The 18,502-nt window shown below is 38.0% G+C and overlaps 1 protein-coding gene across 5 annotated transcripts in view; it reads left to right on the plus strand.

Moving 5' to 3' along the window:
- TFEC (transcription factor EC) overlaps nucleotides 1-18,502 on the plus strand; it is a 222,088-nt gene that overhangs the window by 159,447 nt on the left and 44,139 nt on the right. For 4 of the 5 annotated variants that reach the window (XM_044946639.2, XM_044946638.2, XM_044946637.2 and 1 more), the window contains one exon: nucleotides 13,872-13,958. The exons of the other annotated variant lie outside the window; for it this stretch is intronic. In XM_044946639.2, the coding sequence (XP_044802574.1) occupies nucleotides 13,872-13,958 (87 nt within the window). The remainder of the gene's footprint in view (nucleotides 1-13,871; nucleotides 13,959-18,502) is intronic. 5 annotated transcript variants of the gene reach the window in all.

The raw sequence follows: 18,502 nt of genomic DNA on the forward strand, positions 1-18,502 counted from the left end.
ACAGGTTTCTCAGGAGGTAGGTTAAGGTGGTCTGGTATTCCCATCTGTTTAAGAATTTTCCAGTTTGTTTGATCCACACAGTCAAAGGCTTTAGTGTAGTCAGTGAATCAGAAGTAGATGTAGAACTACTCTAAATAATGATGTTCTGCAATTCTCTTGCTTTTTCTATTAATCCAACAGATGTTGGCATTTTGATCTCTGGGTCCTCTGTCTTTTCTAAATCCAGCTAGTAACACCATATTTTAAATTGATAGCAAGTAACTTCAGTAGAATTTGTATTCTTTGTACTTCTCCTCGGTTATTGCTGTTAAAATTTATATGTTTTTGTATTGAATTATTAATAATAGATTATTATATTTCTTAATTTTGTTTCAGTATTGACCATTTGGTGAGGTCCATGTGTAGAGTCTTCTCTGGTGTTGTTGGAAGAGGGTGTTTGCTGTGATCAGTGCGTTTTCTTGGCAAAACTCTGTTAGCCTTTGACCTGCTTGTTTTGTACTCCAAGGCCAAATTTGCCTGTTACTCCAGGTATCTCGACTTCCTACTTTTGGATCCCAGTGCTCTATAATAAAAAGGACATCATTTTTTTTCATGTAGGTTACTAAACTTCCTTAAAAGGATTATTCTGAATTCTTTATTGATTTATCAGACAGTTCACAGATCTCCATTTAGTTAGTTATCTGAGTTTTATTAGTTTCCTTTGGTGGTATCATATTTACCTGACTTTTGTGATCCTTAATGCCTTGTGTTGGTTTCTGTGCATCTGATTAATAGGGCTGCCCTTGCAGACTTTACAGGCTTGCTTTGTCAGTGACAGTTCTTCACAAGGCTGCTCAGTTTTGGTTTCTGGGTGAGTCTGCCACTAAAGTCTTTGTGCAGGTAATTCCTGTTATTATGATCTATTTATGCCAGGCATGGATTGGGGGTTGTGCCACCAGCTGAGAGCAGCTGTATAGGACTGCTGACTTTGTTCCTTATACAAGTGAGGCTGTTGAATGGGCTCCGTAGTTGCTTGAATTCTCTGATAAGGTTTACAACAAAAGTCCGTCTAGTCAAGGCTATGGTTTTTCAGTGGTCATGTATGGATGTGAGAGTTGGACTATAAAGAAAGCTGAGCACCAAAGAATTGATGTTTTTGAACTGTGGTGTTGGAGAAGACTCTTGAGAGTCCCTTGGACTGCAAGGAGATCCAACCAGTCCATTCTGAAGGAGATCAGTCCTGGGTGTTCGTAGGAAGGACTGATGCTGAAGCTGAAACTCCAATACTTTGGTGACCTGATGTGAAGAACTGACTCATTTGAAAAGACCCTGATGCTGGGAAAGATTGAGGGCAGGAGGAGAAGGGGACGACAGAGGATGAGAAGGTTGGATGGCATCACCGACTCAATGGACATGGGTTTGGGTGGACTCCAGGAGTTGGTGATGGACAGAGAGGCCTGGCGTGCTGCAGTTCATGGGGTCGCAAAGAGTCGGAAATGACTGAGCAACTGAACTGAACTGAACTAGATAGTTGGGATTGAATGTAGCAGATATAGCGGATGGGGCTATGAATTAGCTTCCCTCTCCTGGCAGAGAAGCAGGCCAGGGCCCTGGGCCTATGCAGTTCATTGTCTGGGGGCCTGAATAAGGCCTGAGTATGCACTGAATTCCCTGGTCGGGTGAGGCCACTGATTTTGCCCTACAGGAGAAGTCACAGGTTGTGTTCTCTGTTCAAGTGCCACTGTATGTGGGGCTGTTGAATGGGCCATGTATCTTCCCTTGTGCTCTGGTTAAGTTCCCTGGAAGGATAGGTTGAAGGCTGTATTCAATGATGAGCAACACTATTAATTAGATTCCCTGCCCAGACAGTAAGAGAAGCTGCTCTTTGTGATCTTAACTCAATCTGATCCACACCCAAGTTCCTTGGCTGAACAGTGCCACTGGCTTTGCTCTCCATTTCTGTTTGCTTTTTGCTCAGCTTAAGTGTGGCTGTGCTGTACAGCTTTCAGGCAATTTTGCTAATCTTTCTGATCAGTTGGAGTCAGAGGACACTATTCACAGTGGGTGAAACTATGTTTCAGCCCTATGCCTGGGAGGGAGGAGATTGGGCCCCTCCAGGCTATTTTCAATTTTCCAAAGATGTTCTCAGGTTAGAGAGAGGCCAGGAGCTACCCTCAGCCTTGGCTATGAATTAATCTTCTTGTCTGTGCCTGCATGGGAAGATCCCATGACTGGTATTGGCTTTGCTCTAGGGGTGATCTGCTCTGCTTATCCACCTGCCTCTTGGCTTGGGCACCACCGTACCACACAGCTTTCAGGAGTTGTCCCTAGCTCTTCTGGTCAGATGAGGCTGCCAGGGGCCTCTGACTCATCATCTTGCCTGAGTATGGGAAAATGGGCTCTACAACTGATAAAACTCCTTTGAGGATCTAAATCAGTCAAATCTGCACCCCCTCCAACCAATTATCTGGTCAGAGTGTACCCATGATTTGGTTCTGCTGACAAGTGAAGCTGCTGGTTGGGGTTGCTCCTCAGGCATTAAAGGACTGTCTGCCAAGATCTGCGTGTTGGTGTTACAAGCCCTCCCTGCTTCTCTATCATAGGCAGATTCTCAGCGACTGGATCCCATAGATTCCTCTCAATTCCCATGGTAAGAAATCAAAGTAGGGGCTCCCACAAAGCAACTTCACAATGTTGAAGGTGACTGATTGCCCCCACTGGGTTCTCTTTTCCCACTGGAGCAACCAGGGGTCAGAGACCTCTCTGCATAGCGTTGTACTGTCTTAGTGAAACCAATAGGTGTTGTTTCCAGGGCTCCAAAGAGTTCTGGCACCACAGTACTTTATGTCCCAATGCAAAGAGTCCAGCAAAAGCAAAGTGCTAGGTGAGAAGAGATTTACTAGAATAGGATGCTTTTGAGACTTACAAGTTGGTGAGAAGAAATGCTGCACCCTGAGAACTTAGTGGGCTATAGTTATAACCAAAGGAAAAGTGGGGAGTGGGAGAAGACCTTCTTTGTCTTTCTTGAGTAGACACCTTGTTTCCATAATTAGTTCCTCCCTCACACAGGGCAGTGGACTTTACTTGTCCCTTCCTACATGGTTAGGGCGGGCCTGTCATAGCACTTTGGAAAAATATTTTCAAGTCTCAGTACCATGAGGGTCTTTCATTTTGAAAAGTCACCTTCCCATAAATGATTGTCTGTTGTGTTCACAGAGCCTGTTTGGGGGGGTCATTAACTTATTGAGCTTATTGGGAAGGATGCGGGTCTCATGCCACCATTGCTTTATTGTTTGGGGGCATGTCTCGTGTTTCTGTTGTATGGTTTTGTTGCTAAGCAAACCTGCTTGGTTTTTGGTTTAGCAAACCTGCTTTCTCTAGTAATGCTTAATTTACAGGAGCTTTCCATCTTTTTCTACCTATATTCCCCTAGTGGGATTAACTATTTAATCATCTATTTTGTCCCTTCGTTCTGTCCCTATCACTAGGGGAGGGTCAATGAGATCAACGTGTAGCTGCTTCTCTCACCCTCTAATGCAGTCTGCCTTGATCTCTGAGGTTCAGGGGGTATTTCAGCCTCACCCCCATGCTCTAGGATTCTCTTAGTGGTGTTTTGTTTTTGAATAGACATTAATTGTTCTTCTCAGGAGGTGGATTGAATTCAGGAACTACCTGTGTTTCCATCTTAGTGATGTCACTTACATTTTAAAAGTTTCTAACACAAGGGCAGTGTGAATGCTCAGGAGATGGTGGTTGCCAATTTTTGGGTATTTCTTTCTTCTATGCTTATCCTCCTGTGACATCAGGGATCAGATCAGATCAGATCAGATCAGTCGCTCAGTCGTGTCCAACTCTTTGTGACCCCATGAATCGCAGCACACCAACACATCATTAATTCAAATAAGACCCCAGAAATCAAAGCTACCACAGAATAAATCTGTGAGAGCATCCATAGATTCAGGATTTAGGAGCTGGAATTAAGAGTAACTTGGTGATTAAAGGTAAGACAATCAAGTATAAAGTCAAATAAGCATTTTATAGCCTGGGTCTTTCCAGGATAAAATTCAAATTTGAACTCATGGGTACACAGGACTCTTTCCCATTTAATCCTTGCCACCTGACCCAAACTTATCATTTCACATTTGCATGGAGCTCTGTTCTTCAACTATATGGTCCATGTGTGACTTTCACAGTGGCCAGGTTCTCCTTCCTTATAACCTTTCTTTACCAACTACTCATTCAGTCTCCACTTATAATTCCAACTGACTCTTTGGAATTCATTTCAGGTTTCTTCTTTCCCTGGGGATACTCTATGTGGATTAGGTGCCTAATTCTCTGAGTTTTCATAGTAACAGCTATGTCATATGAATAAAAATTGCTCTTATCATAGCATCTTTATAGTACATGCTGAAAGTGAAAAGTGAAAGTGAAGTCACTCAGTCATGTCCGACTCTTTGTGACCCCATGGACTGTAGCCCACCAGGCTCCTCCATCCATGGAATTTTCTAAGCAAGAGTACTGGAGTGGGTTGCCATTTATTATTCCTTGTCTTGTTTTTCTTATCCTCTATACTTTCTAAAAGCTCTAAGTTGAAGGGAAGAGAAAAAAAAATGAAACAAATATACTATTATGTAGAAAGGACAATGGTATACGTAGGAGTGTAGAAGTACCGTGCTGATTTGGAGGTCTGTCAAGTAGACTTAGACAAAGATGACTAGTGGGGCAATTTATCTAAGTGAGATTGCATGAGCAAAGAAACATTAAGTGAGGAGAAAATGAGAGGCAAAATTGACAGAAGGTGACACTGGAGAACTGGGCAATAGATAAATCACAGAAAGGCTGGTACTCCATGTTAAGTAATTCCAAATACTTGAAACGCTCAAATGTGGGGACTATGGTGACATAATCTGATTCGACTTTAATATCACTCTGTCAGCTAGTAGGAGAAGAAGCCTGGAGTGAGAGAGGGATCAGTGGGGAGGTTATTTCCATAGCACAGTGAGAAATGAGGCCTTATATTCAGTTCAGTTCATTTCAGTTGCTCAGTCTTGTCTGACTCTTTGTGACCCCATGGACTGCAGCACACCAAGCTTCCCTATCATCACCAACTCTGGGAGTTTACTCAAACTCTTGTCCATCAAGTCGGTGATACCATCTAACTATCTCATCATCTGTCATCCCCTTCTCCTTCTGCCCTCAATCTTTCCCAGCATCAAGGTCTTTTCAAATGAGTCAGTTCTTCGCATCAGGTGGCCAAAGTATTGGAGTTTCAGCTTCAGCATCAGTCCTTCCAATAAATAGTCAGAACTGATTTCCTTTAGGATGGACTGGTTGGATCTCCTTGCAATCCAATAGACTCTCAAGAGTCTTCTCCAACACCACAGTTCAAAAGCATCAATTCTTTGGTGCTCAGCTTTCTTTATAGTCCAACTCTCACTTCGATACATGACTATTGGAAAAACTGTAGCTTTGACTAGATGGACCTTTGTTGGCAAAGTGATGTCTCTGCTTTTTAATATGCTGTCATGGTTGGTCATAACTTTTCTTCCAAGGAGTAAGCGTCTTTTAATTTGATGGCTGCAGTCATCATCTGCAGTGATTTTGGAGTCTGCCAATTTGGAGTCTGGCAAAGTAAAGTCTGCCACTGTTTCCACTGTTTCCCCATCTACTTGTCATGAAGTGATGCGACCAGATGCCATGATCTTAGTTTTCTGAATATGGAGTTTTAAGCTAACTTTTTCACTCTTCTCTTTCACTTTCATCAAGAGGCTCTTTAGTTCTTCGCTTTCTGCCATAAGTGTGGTATATCTCCATATCTGAGGTTATTGATATTTCTCCCAGCAATCTTGATTCCAGCTTGTGCTTCCTCCAGTCCAGCATTTCTCATGATGTACTCTGCATATAAGTGAAATAAGCAGGGTGACAATATGCAGCCGTGACGAACTCCTTTCCTGATTTGGAACCAGTCTGTTTGTTGTTCCATATACGGTTCTAACTGTTGCTTTTGACCTGCATACAGATTACTCAGGAGGCCTTATATTAGAACATGTTAGAACTGTGTATCTGTGAGACCATCAAGCAGAAATGATAGTGAGAGCTAGATATACAAGTTTGCCTTGAAGAGGAATAATCTAGAGGGAGAAAGAGATTTAAGAGTCTTCAGCCTCTAGGTAGTACTTGAAAATTTGAATGAGAAAGAAAGCTCCTGGAGAACATGAGTACAATAAGAGTAGTAAACCAAGGTTGGAAATGAGGGGATCACCAACATTTAAGGAGTGGTGAGAGGAAAAGGTCTGTAAAGATAAACTAAAAGGATAGCTTGTGCGGTGCCTCTGAAGGAGTTGATTTAAAGAAGGAGGAAATGACCCCCACACTCAAATGTGGTGAAAAAAATAGGACTGATAAATGTCTACTGAATTGATCAGTCAAGTAGTCAAATGAAATAGCAACAAAAGAAATTTCAGTAAGATGGTGGGCAAGAGACATTCTACTTTGAATTCAGAGTTAACAGAAGTGGAAAGATTGAACTCCTGGGATATTCATGATGATTGGGCAGAAAGATAATAGGGTAAAGGCATAGAAAGTCATAATATAAAAAACTTTCAGCTGATCAGTCATAGAGAGTCTAGATTGGACTAAATGGAATACTGCATTTGATGAGTAAGATAATGGAATTTAAGATTTCAGAAGTGATGTGATATAGAGGATGACAGGAACCAGATATGGCCTATAGAATAGGTGAAGAGAAAGTTTAATTCAGGTTTATGATTTGAAGAGGGGTGAACTAAAGTATTCAACTACAATTATTGATTTTTTTTCATAGATTTCTGACATATGTTGCTATAGATTTTTTCTTTTAGGTACATATGTATTCATGGTCACTTGGTATTATTTTTCCTTCAATGTTTTATCTTGAATTTCATATAGTCTAATATTAACATTCCTACTGTTACTTCCCTTTGGTCATCGTTGTAGTACACCTTTGCACTTTAATTTCAGCTTTCCCCATTGTTTTATTTTAAATGTGTCCCTTATAGACAAAACATTAAAATACTTTTGAAAAAATCCAGTTTGAATAATAATTTCTCCAGCAGTATGTTAACTTTTTTGTTGTTTTTGTTGTTCAGTCCTTAAGTGATCTCCAACTCTTTTCGACCCCATGAACTGCAGCATGCCAGGCTCCTCTGTCCTCCACTATCTCCCGGAGTTCACTCAAATCCATGTCCATTGAATCAGTGATGCTATCTAACTGTCTCATCCTCTGCTGCTCCCTTTTCCTTTTGCCTTCAGTCTTTCTCATCATCAGGGTCTTTTCCAATGACTGGCTCTTCGCATCAGGTGGCCAAAGTATTGGATTTTCAGCTTCAGCATCAGTCCTTCCAATGAATGTTCAGGGTTGATTACCTTTAATTTTGACTGATTTGATCTCTTTGCAGTCCAAGGGACTCTTGAGTCTTCTCCAGCACTTACAATTTGAAAGCATCAATTCTTCAGTGTTTCACCTTCTTTATCGTCCAACTCTTACATTTTGTACATGACTACTAGAAAAACCATAGCTTTGACTATCACTTTGTCAGCAATGTGATGTCTTTGCTTTTTAATATGCTGTCTAGGTTTGTCATAGCTTTCCTTCCAAGGAACAAGTGTCTTTTAGTATCATAGTTGCAGTCACCATCCACAGTGGTTTTGGAGCCCTGCCCCCCAAAATAGAATCTGTCACTGTTTTCACTTTTCCCCCATCAATTTGCCATGAAGTGATGAGTCCTGATGCAATGATCTTAGCTTTTTTGAATGTTGAGTTGTAAGCCAGCTTTTTCACTCTCCTCTTTCACCCGCATCAAGAGGCTCTTTAGTTCCTCGTCACTTCTTGCCATTAAGTGGTATCATCTGCATATCTGAGATTGTTGATAATTCTCCCAGCAATCTTGATTCCAGCTTATGATTCATCCAGCCTGGCATTTTTCATATAAGTTAAATAAGCAGAGTGACAATATACAGCCTTGTTGTACTCCTTTTTCAATTTTGAACCAGTCTTCCATGTCTGGTTCTAACTGCTGCTTCTTGACCCGTTTATAGATGTCTCAGCTTCTCAGGAGACAGGTAAGGTGGTCTGGTACTTCCATCTCTTTAACAATTTCCCACAATTTGTTATGAAAGCTTTAGTGTAGTCAATAAAGGAAAAGCAGATGTTTCTCAGAAACTCCCTTGCTTTCTCCATGATCCAATGAATGGTGGCCATTTGATCTCTGGCTCCTCTGCCTCTTCAAAACCCAACTTGTACATCTGGAAGTTATTGGTTCATGTACTGCTGAAGCCTAGCTTGAAGAATTTCGAGCATAACTTTGCTAGCATGTGAAATGAGTGCAATTGTATGGTAGTTTGAGCATTTTTTAACATTGGCCTTCTTTGTAACTGGAATGAAAACTGACATTGTCCAGTCTTATGACCATTGCTGAGTTTTCCAAATTTGCTGACACATTGAGTGCAGTACTTTAACAGCATCATCTTTTAAGATTTGAAATAGTTCAACTAGCATTCTGTCACCTCCACTAGCTTTGTTCATAATAATGCTTCCCAAGGCCCACTTTACTTACACTCCAGGATGTGTGGCTCTAAGACTACAGCATCATGGTTGTCTGGGTAATTAAGGCCTTTTTTTGTATAGTTCTTGTGTGTATTCTTGCCATCTCTTCTTAATATCCTCAGCTTCTGTTAGGTCCTTACTGTTTCTGTTCTTTATTGAATGAAATGTTTATCCTTGAAATATCCTTGAAAGAAATGTTTCCTTGATATCTCCAAGTTTCTTGAAGAATTTCTAGTCTTTCCCCTTCTATTGTTTTCCTCTATTTCTTTGCATTGTTCATTAAGAAATCCTTCTTATCTCTCCTTGTTATTTTCTGAAATTAATTCACTTGAGCATATCTTTTCCCTTTCTCCCTTGCTTTTCAATTCTTTTCTTTCCTCAGTTATTTGTAATCCTCCTAAGACAACCATTTTTCCTTCTTGCATTTCTTTTTCTTTTGGTTACTTTTGGTCACTGCTTTTGTACAATGTTACAAACCTCCGTCCATAGTTCTTCAGGCACTCTTTCTACCATATCTAATCCCTTGAATCTATTTGTCACCTCCATTGTATAATCATAAAGGAAATGATTTAGGTCATACCTGAATGGCCTAGTGGTTTTCCCTACTTTCTTCAATTTAAGACTGAAGTTTGCATTAAGAAGTTCATTATCTGAACCACAGTCAGCTCTATGTCTTGCTTTTGCTGACTTTCTTATAGAGCTTCTGCATGTTTGGCTGCAAATTTCATCATCAATCTAATTTTGGTATTGACTATCTGTGATGTTGGAAAAGGGTGTTTGCTATGACAAGCATGTTCTCTTGACAAAACTCTGTTATCTTTTGTCCTGCTGCATTTTGTACTCCAAGTCCAAATTTGCCTGTTATTCCTGGTATCTCTCAACTTCCAACTGTTGCATTCCAATCCCCTATGATGAAAATGACATCTTTTTTTGGTCTTAGTTCTAGAAGATGTTGTTGGGCTTTATAGAACTGGTCAACTTCAGCTTCTTTGGCATCAATGATTGAGGCATAGACTTGGATTACTGTGATACTTGAATGGTTTGCCTTGGAAAGAAACCAAGATCACTCTGTTGTTTTTGAGGTTGCCCAAAGTACGACATTTTGAGCTTTTTTGTTGTCTATGAGGACTACTCCATTTCTTCTAAGGGATTCTTGCCCATAATAGTAGATGTAACGGTCATCTGAATCAAATTTGCCCATTCCCATCCATTTTAGTTCACCAGTTCCTGGATGTTGATGTTCACTCTTGCCATCTCCTACTTAACTATGTCCAATTTACCTTGATTCATGGACCTAGCATGCCAAGTTCTTGTGCAATATTGTTCTTTACTGCATCAGACTTTACTTTCATCAACAGACACATCCACAACTGAGCATTGTTTCTGCTTAATAGAGGTGTTATTGCCCTCTGCTCTTCCCCAGTACTTTACTGGACACATTCCTACCTGGGGGACTCATCTTCTGGTGTCATATCTTTTTGCCTTTTCATGCTGTCATTTACATTCTTATAGTTACTTTACCATTAGTATTTAATTGTTATCTTTTTCACATTTTTATTTACTATGCTTTCTGTTTCCTTATTTGCAATCTTTTTTTCTATCCTCCATTGGCTAAGGTTTTCTTTTTTTGTTACTCCTAACTTAAGACACATAGTTATATTTTTTCTTTATCTGTATCACTGTTTAGCAATATCTGTGTTATAGCTATAGGTAAACAGCTCCCTGAGTTTGATCTTATCTCCTTCTTCTCACCTATCTTTCTGAATTGATATTTTTAGAATAAATTTATATATTCAAATATTAATATGTATACACATACACACATTTTTCTTATTTAGATCAAAAATGTTTTACTGTTACTTGGGCTTCCCAGGTGGCTCAGTCATAAAGGACCTGTCTGCCAATGCAGGAGACACAAGAGATGTGGGATCCTGGCTTGGGAAAATCCCTGGAGGAGGAAATGGCCACCCACTCCAATATTCTTGTCTGGATAATCCCATGGACAGGAGCCGGGTGGACTATAGTCCATGGGGTAACAAAGAGTTGGACATGATGAGCACTCATTCTCATATTTTGTAGTCATCTCATAGTTTATTATATGACTAGTGTATTTTCTAAAAGTGTTTTCCAAAGGTTTTTTTGCTCTAAAAGTTCTGAGTTTTCATGTTTAAGAAAAATTTTATCTTATGCACATATTTAAAGAATATTTTATTGGTTATAAATGTCTAGGTTCGAAAGTCTTTATCTTTAACACTTCAAATGTAATCCTGCTGTCTTCTTGCTCCCAGAATTGTTGAAAAGCTTAATTCTTGGTCTTTTGTAGACCTTTACTTTTCATCTTTCAAATCTTATAAATCTCTTCCTTTGTCCTTGAGTCTCATGTTTCCATGCCTATTATCACCATTTTTACTTTAGTCAAAATATTTTGTGGTTCCTTTGTATTTTATCATCTTCATTTATTACTTTTATGATGCTTATTTTGCTGATTTCTTATATCTAATCTGTTAACTCTGTTTCATCTGGTAAAAAAAAAATGTTGTGTTTGTTGCCTTTCTTAAAATAACAATTGGATTCCAAGGTGATTAGTTATGAAGATTCCTGGAAACTGTGAAACAATGGTTTGGATTAGACTTTAAAGTCAATTTAGGATAATAGAAGAGCCAGCATCTCCAATAAGCCAGCATTATTAGGTGAAATAATAGTCATGTTGGTGGATGACAGAAATGAGGAATAGAGGTGTTATTAAAGGCAAAAGCAGAGTCTCCAAGAAAGATGAAATTTGACATGTACAGAAGAAGGGTTTCTATCTAGAATAGAATAAATGATCATGTTTATAAACAAGAGGGAAAAATTATAGATGTAAGCATGCATGTGTGCTAAGTCACTTCAGTTGTGTCCAACTCTTTGTGACCCTATGGACTGTAGCCCACCAGGCTCCTCTGTCCATGGGATTCTCCAGGCAGGAATTGCCATGGAGGCAAGGTTGCCATGCCCTCCTCCAGGGGACCTTCCTGACCCAGGGATTGAACCCACATCTTTTATGTCTCCTGCATTGATAGCAGGGTTCTTTTTTTTTTTAACCACGAGAGCCACCTGGGAAACCCCCACTAATGTAAGAGACTGGATCATTATATTGTAATCTTCCAGAAAGAAGAGGATAAATTATTTGAGTAATTTTTGGTGAAACTATAAGTACTCCAAAGTTAAACCATATACCATGAATTGTGTTTAGCATCCTTCTTTCCTCAGGTCTTTTCCACATCTATTCAATACAAATTTGTTGTCCATTCAATGGTGGAATATTAATAAGAAAAATATCATAAAACTGAAACTTGAGGTAGGTAACAGTCAATAATATACTTGCAAACTTTCGGAGAGTAGACTAACCAAAGGAAACAAAGTATGCATATTTATTTTCCTAGATGCTTTAAAGATCACTCAGTGTGCATGAACAACACCTAAAGTTCCAAATAGGGCCTGCACATGGAATGGTATCCAACGGACACGTGTTTTTGTTTGTTTGTTTGTTTTTAAAGTTAATTCAAATTTAATGCAATCTTTAAAAATTGAATAAAATTAAAACTTCAGTTCCTTAGTAACATCAGCCACATTTCAAGTGCTCATAGCCATATGTATTTGCTATTGTATTGGACAGTGCAGATATAGGACATTCCCACTGTTGCGGAAATGTATGCTGGACTCTCCTGGTCCATAGGATTCTACAATATAAATTCCTTACCTACGTTTCATCTTCATCTCAACTCTTTCTTCCTCTTGCTCACTCTTTTCTATTCCCCTTGGCCCCTCACTCTTCCTCAAAGACATGAGCTTGTTTCTACCTTTAGGTCTTTTATGCTTTCTTTCAAAGTACTACCATTGCCTCATGTTATTCTTGTCTTTGTTCAAATATCAGTAAATCCTTGGCTCATTCATATAATAACATTCACTCTTATCAAGCTCTATGCCTAACCTGCTTTAATATCTTCATACCACTGTTTGTTATTAAGCTGTTTCTTGTCTGTTTCTTCAGTAGTTTGAGTTCTATGAAGGCAGATACTTTGTGCTCTTTGCTTTTATAGCATGTACTAAACCAAGGTCTTGAAGTAAATATTGTTTAATAAATATTTATTAAATAAATATATAAATAATAGTCCAATTTTTTGGCATATCACCTTTGGGAGTATCTTAGTAGATGTTTGTGAACATTTGATTCTCTAAGATCCTCAGAAATCTTGCTTAGAGGATAACATTAACAAAATCATAAAATATTTTTTCTCTCTCCCAGAGTTGTTTATTCCTAGTTGTTTCTGCACATGTCATGGGAAATATAGAGTATTACAGCTACATAAATTCCACATTCTTACTATCTCTGCACCTACATTATATTTTAAAATTTCACTAAAGATAATAAATATAATGGCCAAGAGGAGAACTAGAGCTGTAGGGGGATAGAGACAGTGAGAGAGAAAGTGATGGTATTTTAAAAAATATAAGCTTTAATATTCCCTCCAGCTGAAGTACAGAAGAAAAGGAAGGTTGTTTTAGAAAGGAATTGAGAAAGGAAGTGAAAAACTGATTTAAGTTAAGACTGTAGAATCAGATTTCTAGATTTCAATTCTGCCTTTGTCACTCTTTAGCTATATAATCTGAAACAGGTTACTGAATTTCTTTCCTCATGTATACAGTGAAGACAATGATAGTATATACTTCATGTTGTCATTGTGAAGATAAATGAGCTGATGTGTGCAAAGCATTTAGAACAGCTCCTGCTGCATCATATGTGTTAGTTACTATTTATGGTGTCTACAATTAGTATTGTTGTTGATAGTATTATAGTTATTATTATTAGTGATCATTAGAGAAAGTTGGATAATACATTTCCATGTAGTTTCTATTCATGTGGACTAATTGGATGAAGTTTGAATATCCACCTATAAGATGCTATCAAAATATTTTAAAAGAAAAATAAAATTTGTAGGCGGTCATCTCTCTGCAAATGAAGTATATAAGCTCTGGCTCAAGGTATTCATGATAACTACTCTGTTTATGCAGATACTGGAGTAGCCAAGGGTGATTTGTTTAGCCATCATCAGCCGGTAGGCGGAAGCGAATGTAAGGAAAAGCAACACAGATCACAGTGTTAGGATTACTTCAAATTCTAAAATATTCTGCGTTTTGATACACATATAACCTTAATTGAAATATTCTAAAATTTACTTTTAAAGATTGCTAAAATCTTTCCGAATTCAGACTGAGGAGCAACTTTTATCATTATGCACAATATTCTAAATGCATTATATTTTGCTAGATGGAGGACATTATTGAGGATATAATTGGTATGGACCCAAGTTTTAAAGAGGAAGGAACAGATTCTCCTCTGCTAATGCAAAGAACAGTAAGTGTTTCCAGACCTGAGGAGGTCAGTGAGATTAAAATCAATAATAGCACCTGATGACAAAAAAAGAAATTTCATTTGATTAGTAAATGGTGTTTTCTTCTGCCCTTCTGAAGCTGGTATAGAATAGACAAACAATTAAAAAATATTTATTGGTGGAGGAAAAAATGCATAATTTTATAGGGCTTATACTATTCTATCTATCTACCTACTTATCTACCTAATCTCTATAAACATCCATCTAATTACATATCTTATCTGCTATAGCATTTTCTGTGAAATCTTCAGATTTCCCATTTGAAGCACAATATATCATAATACTCTCATGAGTTCATGGCTAAATTTTAACTATTTTACCATTACTAACAGCTACCAGATTCAGAGGCTCTATACCTTATAGAGAAAGGAAAAAATTATAACACAATATAACTTTACTTTTGAGCCAAAAATCAAAGGTTAAAGATGAAGTGAAGAAAGATAGAAGAGGCCTCACACTACTCTAAGGCATTTAGACAGACTTCTGTGTTGAAATCACAAATTCCTGGAATAATAAGCAGGGAAGAGATAAGATAATATCTCTTTGATTGCTGTTACCTTCTCATTGTTCATTTATTAATCTCTAGAATCTGTAAAGGGTGTACAAGCTCTTTCTACACATTTTGAAGGGGTTGCTGTTGGTTCGTTTATGGTTTTAGAGCTTTTAGAAAATGAGAAAAATTATGAAAGATTTTGATTTGTTACTTTAAACATTTCATCTAAAGAAAGTGAATTCTGACTGTATTGTGTAGTGTAGATACTGTTCATCAGTAAATCAGTGGGCTGAGTTGTGTTAATATTAATAATGGACATTTTAAACCTAAAACTTTAAGAAAAGTTTGGAGAAAGCATCCCTTTTCTATTTATTAATTCCCAAATAGACTACAAAAAAGGAGAATTATATCTTTCCTCCTTTTCTCTGGTACAAAGGACTTCCACTTTATAACGAGTCACTAACACCAGTATTATCAGACAAAGATCAAATGAGGTTAAAAATCTAGCTTTTTAATTGAAAGTTTATTTTTTTGTGAGTTTTTTGTTTGTTGTTTGAATGATGTGACAATTCTTTTTACCTCGTCTGTTTTCAGATTTCAAGAAGTATATTTACAACAAATTTGACTAATTCTCTACATAAATATGTTATTTACACTAATTTTCTCCATCTAATCCCACAGCATAAGGTTACTATTTTCTTAATCATTATTCAACTTCTGGGTTTGAGGAAATGATACTAATTTCTTTCAATCTTCTCTCCCTTGTATGTGGTACTTATTTCATTGAAATTGTATGCTGAAACATTCTCTTTATCAAATTAGCTTACTTGTTTTGTAGTGGTTGCATAGATTGCTTATTCAGTGCAAACTGGTGACAGCGATGATTGGGAATTTGTTTTTTGTAAACAGAATGTGGGTTTCCCAGGTGGCATAGTGGTAAAGAATCCACCTACTAATTCAGGAGACACGTGTTTGATCCCTGGGTTGGAAAGACCCCCTGGGGGAGGGCACAACAACCCACTCCAGTACTCTGGCCTGGAGAATTCCATGGGCAGAAGGAGCCTGGTGGGCTACAGTCCATAAGGTTGCAAAGAGTTGGACGTGACTGAGGTGACTTAGCACAGCACAGCACAGCGTACAGAATGTACTTCTAAAAAGGTATACACTACTGGCCCATGTGTATTCATATAAAGAAGTATCTTCTGTTGGCCAACCAACAATTATTGATAAATCAAGAAACAAGATATAAAACCAAGCAGTTCAATTAACCAAAAAATTATTCGATACTTGTTGTATGCAAAGCATCATACACGTGCTATAGGGAACTAAAAGTTGAGTGAGACACTATTTAAGAGACCACGTGATGGGGAGTCAGTGAGGTGAGGCACATCCGAGAGACAGTGAGGGAAAGGATATGGATCTCAATATTAACCCAAGTTGTCATCTAGATATTGTATAAGTCACTTAACTTTTCTTTACTTTCTTCTGTGTTATGAGAATAATTAAAAATATTTATTGCCAATACTGTTTTTATATTAAATCTTAGTTGATACACACACACACACACACACACACACACACACACACACATATATGTATATTTAATGCTAGCCAGAGAGTCTCCCTGGAGTTTGAGTAAAGCAGAAACCTTGCTAAATTGAGACATTTCTGAAATACTTTAGGAAAAGATGACATTTGAAATACAGTTATGAAGGCAAGTTAAGATTTTAGGAGGTAGACATGAAGGTAGCAAAGTAGCAAGAAAAGAGGACAGCATAAGAAAAAGCAAGAAGTGAGAAAAAAGAGAATGTATAAGAATAGCTGGTAGAACAGAGATAGGAAATTCTGAAGGATTTTAAAGTTCATGTGGGTAAAAATAAAGACCTGTTAGATTCAGAGGAATGCTTTGAGTAAGCATTTTAGCCAGTGAACTTTTGGTTTTAGATAATAGAACCTGGCTTATATGGGGTGTAAGTATGAAAGGAATTTGTTGGCTCATCTCATCCATAAATTCCTAAGTAATATTGCATGTGAACATCCCTCCATAAGTTTGCCTTTGTTCTCTGCTGGCTTTATTCTCAGCTATTGAACAGACAGTCTCACAGCTTATTCCCAGCCATCCACACAGTTTGTCCTTGCTAACCCAGCTGTTTTTTTAAGACATCCACTCTTCGACAAGGAAAAGGAAGTTTCTGATTAATTTAAGCCAACCCTGGTGGCCCCGTTTCCTTAGCCAGAGATTGTTTTAAGAATGAGCTTGTGTTGCAGTTCTGGAGGTTTAGCAGGTTACTGGAGTCTTCTAGGAATTTACTCAGTCTTTAAAGGAGACCCACCAAAGAGAAGGTTTTGTCTCTCTATGATGTTGTAAGACAGTGCGACTTATGTGGTCATTTGATTGCCCAGAAGATAAATAAACTGAGGAAAAACAAAAGGTACAGAGAGGAAAATCCAAGAGGAATGCAAATAAATACTGCTTATATGCCCCTGGAGAATTCTTTACCTATGATTGCACACATCATGTAAAAATTTTTTCCTTTATTTTGTAAGCTAATTGTATCAGGATTTTATGATTGTCATAACCAAATGTACACTGATAGATACATTCAGTCAGATTTAAAAACTTAAGAGGAGAGCTCCTTTTTTCTTTAGTTCTAGTTAAATCTCTGAGATAATTCTTTTTGGAGCAATTTTTGTCACTTTTCTATCTCTCAGACAATTTTTCTGGGTCTTGGGCCCACCCTAGAGTGACTTAGCAGTAGCAGCAGCAGCCAAAATAAATTATCAAGATTAATACTGAAAACTAGGAGTATAGGAATTGTTACCATAATTAAATAATAATAATTATTATTGTAAATAATTATTCTTAATGTCTCACCTACTATACCACAGGCACATTGCCAATTATTTTACATATAATCTCTAGTTGTCATAGAGACTGCAAAGTCCAAGGGGCAATCAAGGATTCCCTGGTAGCTCAGATGGTAAAGAATCCGCTCGCAAGGCTGGAGACTGGGGTTCAATCCCTGGATCAGTCAGATCCCCTAGAGAAGGAAATGGCAACTCCCTCCAGTATTCTTGCATGAGAAATTCCAAGGACAGAGGAACCTGGTGGGCTGCAGTCCACGGGGTCTTGAAACCCCGTGGTTTAGTCTTAGTGACTAAACAACAACTGGGCACTCTATTGACTGTGCTATTAGTCACTTTGGAGTTCTTTTCTGTGACTTAAACAGAAAATCTTGAGTGTCACTTAGCCAAGATTTATCCCAGGACCACTGCATAGAGTAAGATTAACTAAAATGAGTTACCATGAGTTAACTCATATTCTAATTTCTGTTGGTGGAAAGCTTGGAAGCTGCTCTGGGGTAGCTTGGACCACTTGTGGTGGTCCTTCAGATTTCCCCAGATTGAATGGAATAGTTCAGGGTTTTCATAGTTCAACTTAGTGCAAGTATTTCTGACACAGAAATGAATAGTGTGCGATTAGTGACTAGACTCAGAATAGTTAAGGAGAAGTTACCTCTTAATTTCTATTTAAACAAGAGATCTAGCTACTTGCCAATTAGTTCTTACTACAACAATTGTGTAAATTGGACTGAAAAGACCCAAAGTGCAAGAAACATTCAGACAAATCAGCTGTGCTTTCATCAACACCAAACCTCTGTTTCTCAGTCTTCTTGGGGTCAATGGTATTTCTCTCCTCACTATCCAGCCATCCTTCACATGATGATATCCCAGATCTCATTATGTATTTTTCTATTCTATAGCATTTTTCTTTCATATTTTTTGACCATTATGTTCCCTTTTTTTTTCAATGCACCTAGTCTAATTTCTTACTTCAACAATTGCTCAAGCTTGTGGAGACTCCAAGTTAATTGACTCTATCACTCTTTTCAATAGCTATTATTTACCACTCATGACATTTTGAAAATTTCTTCCTTAACCTATTCTTGGTTAAGCACTATAACCATTTCTTTTGCAAACACTTTTAACATATCCCCATTTTTCTTCATTTTC

The sequence above is a fragment of the Bubalus bubalis genome, chromosome 8 (genome assembly GCF_019923935.1).
Source record: "Bubalus bubalis isolate 160015118507 breed Murrah chromosome 8, NDDB_SH_1, whole genome shotgun sequence".
NCBI lineage: Eukaryota > Metazoa > Chordata > Mammalia > Artiodactyla > Bovidae > Bubalus > Bubalus bubalis.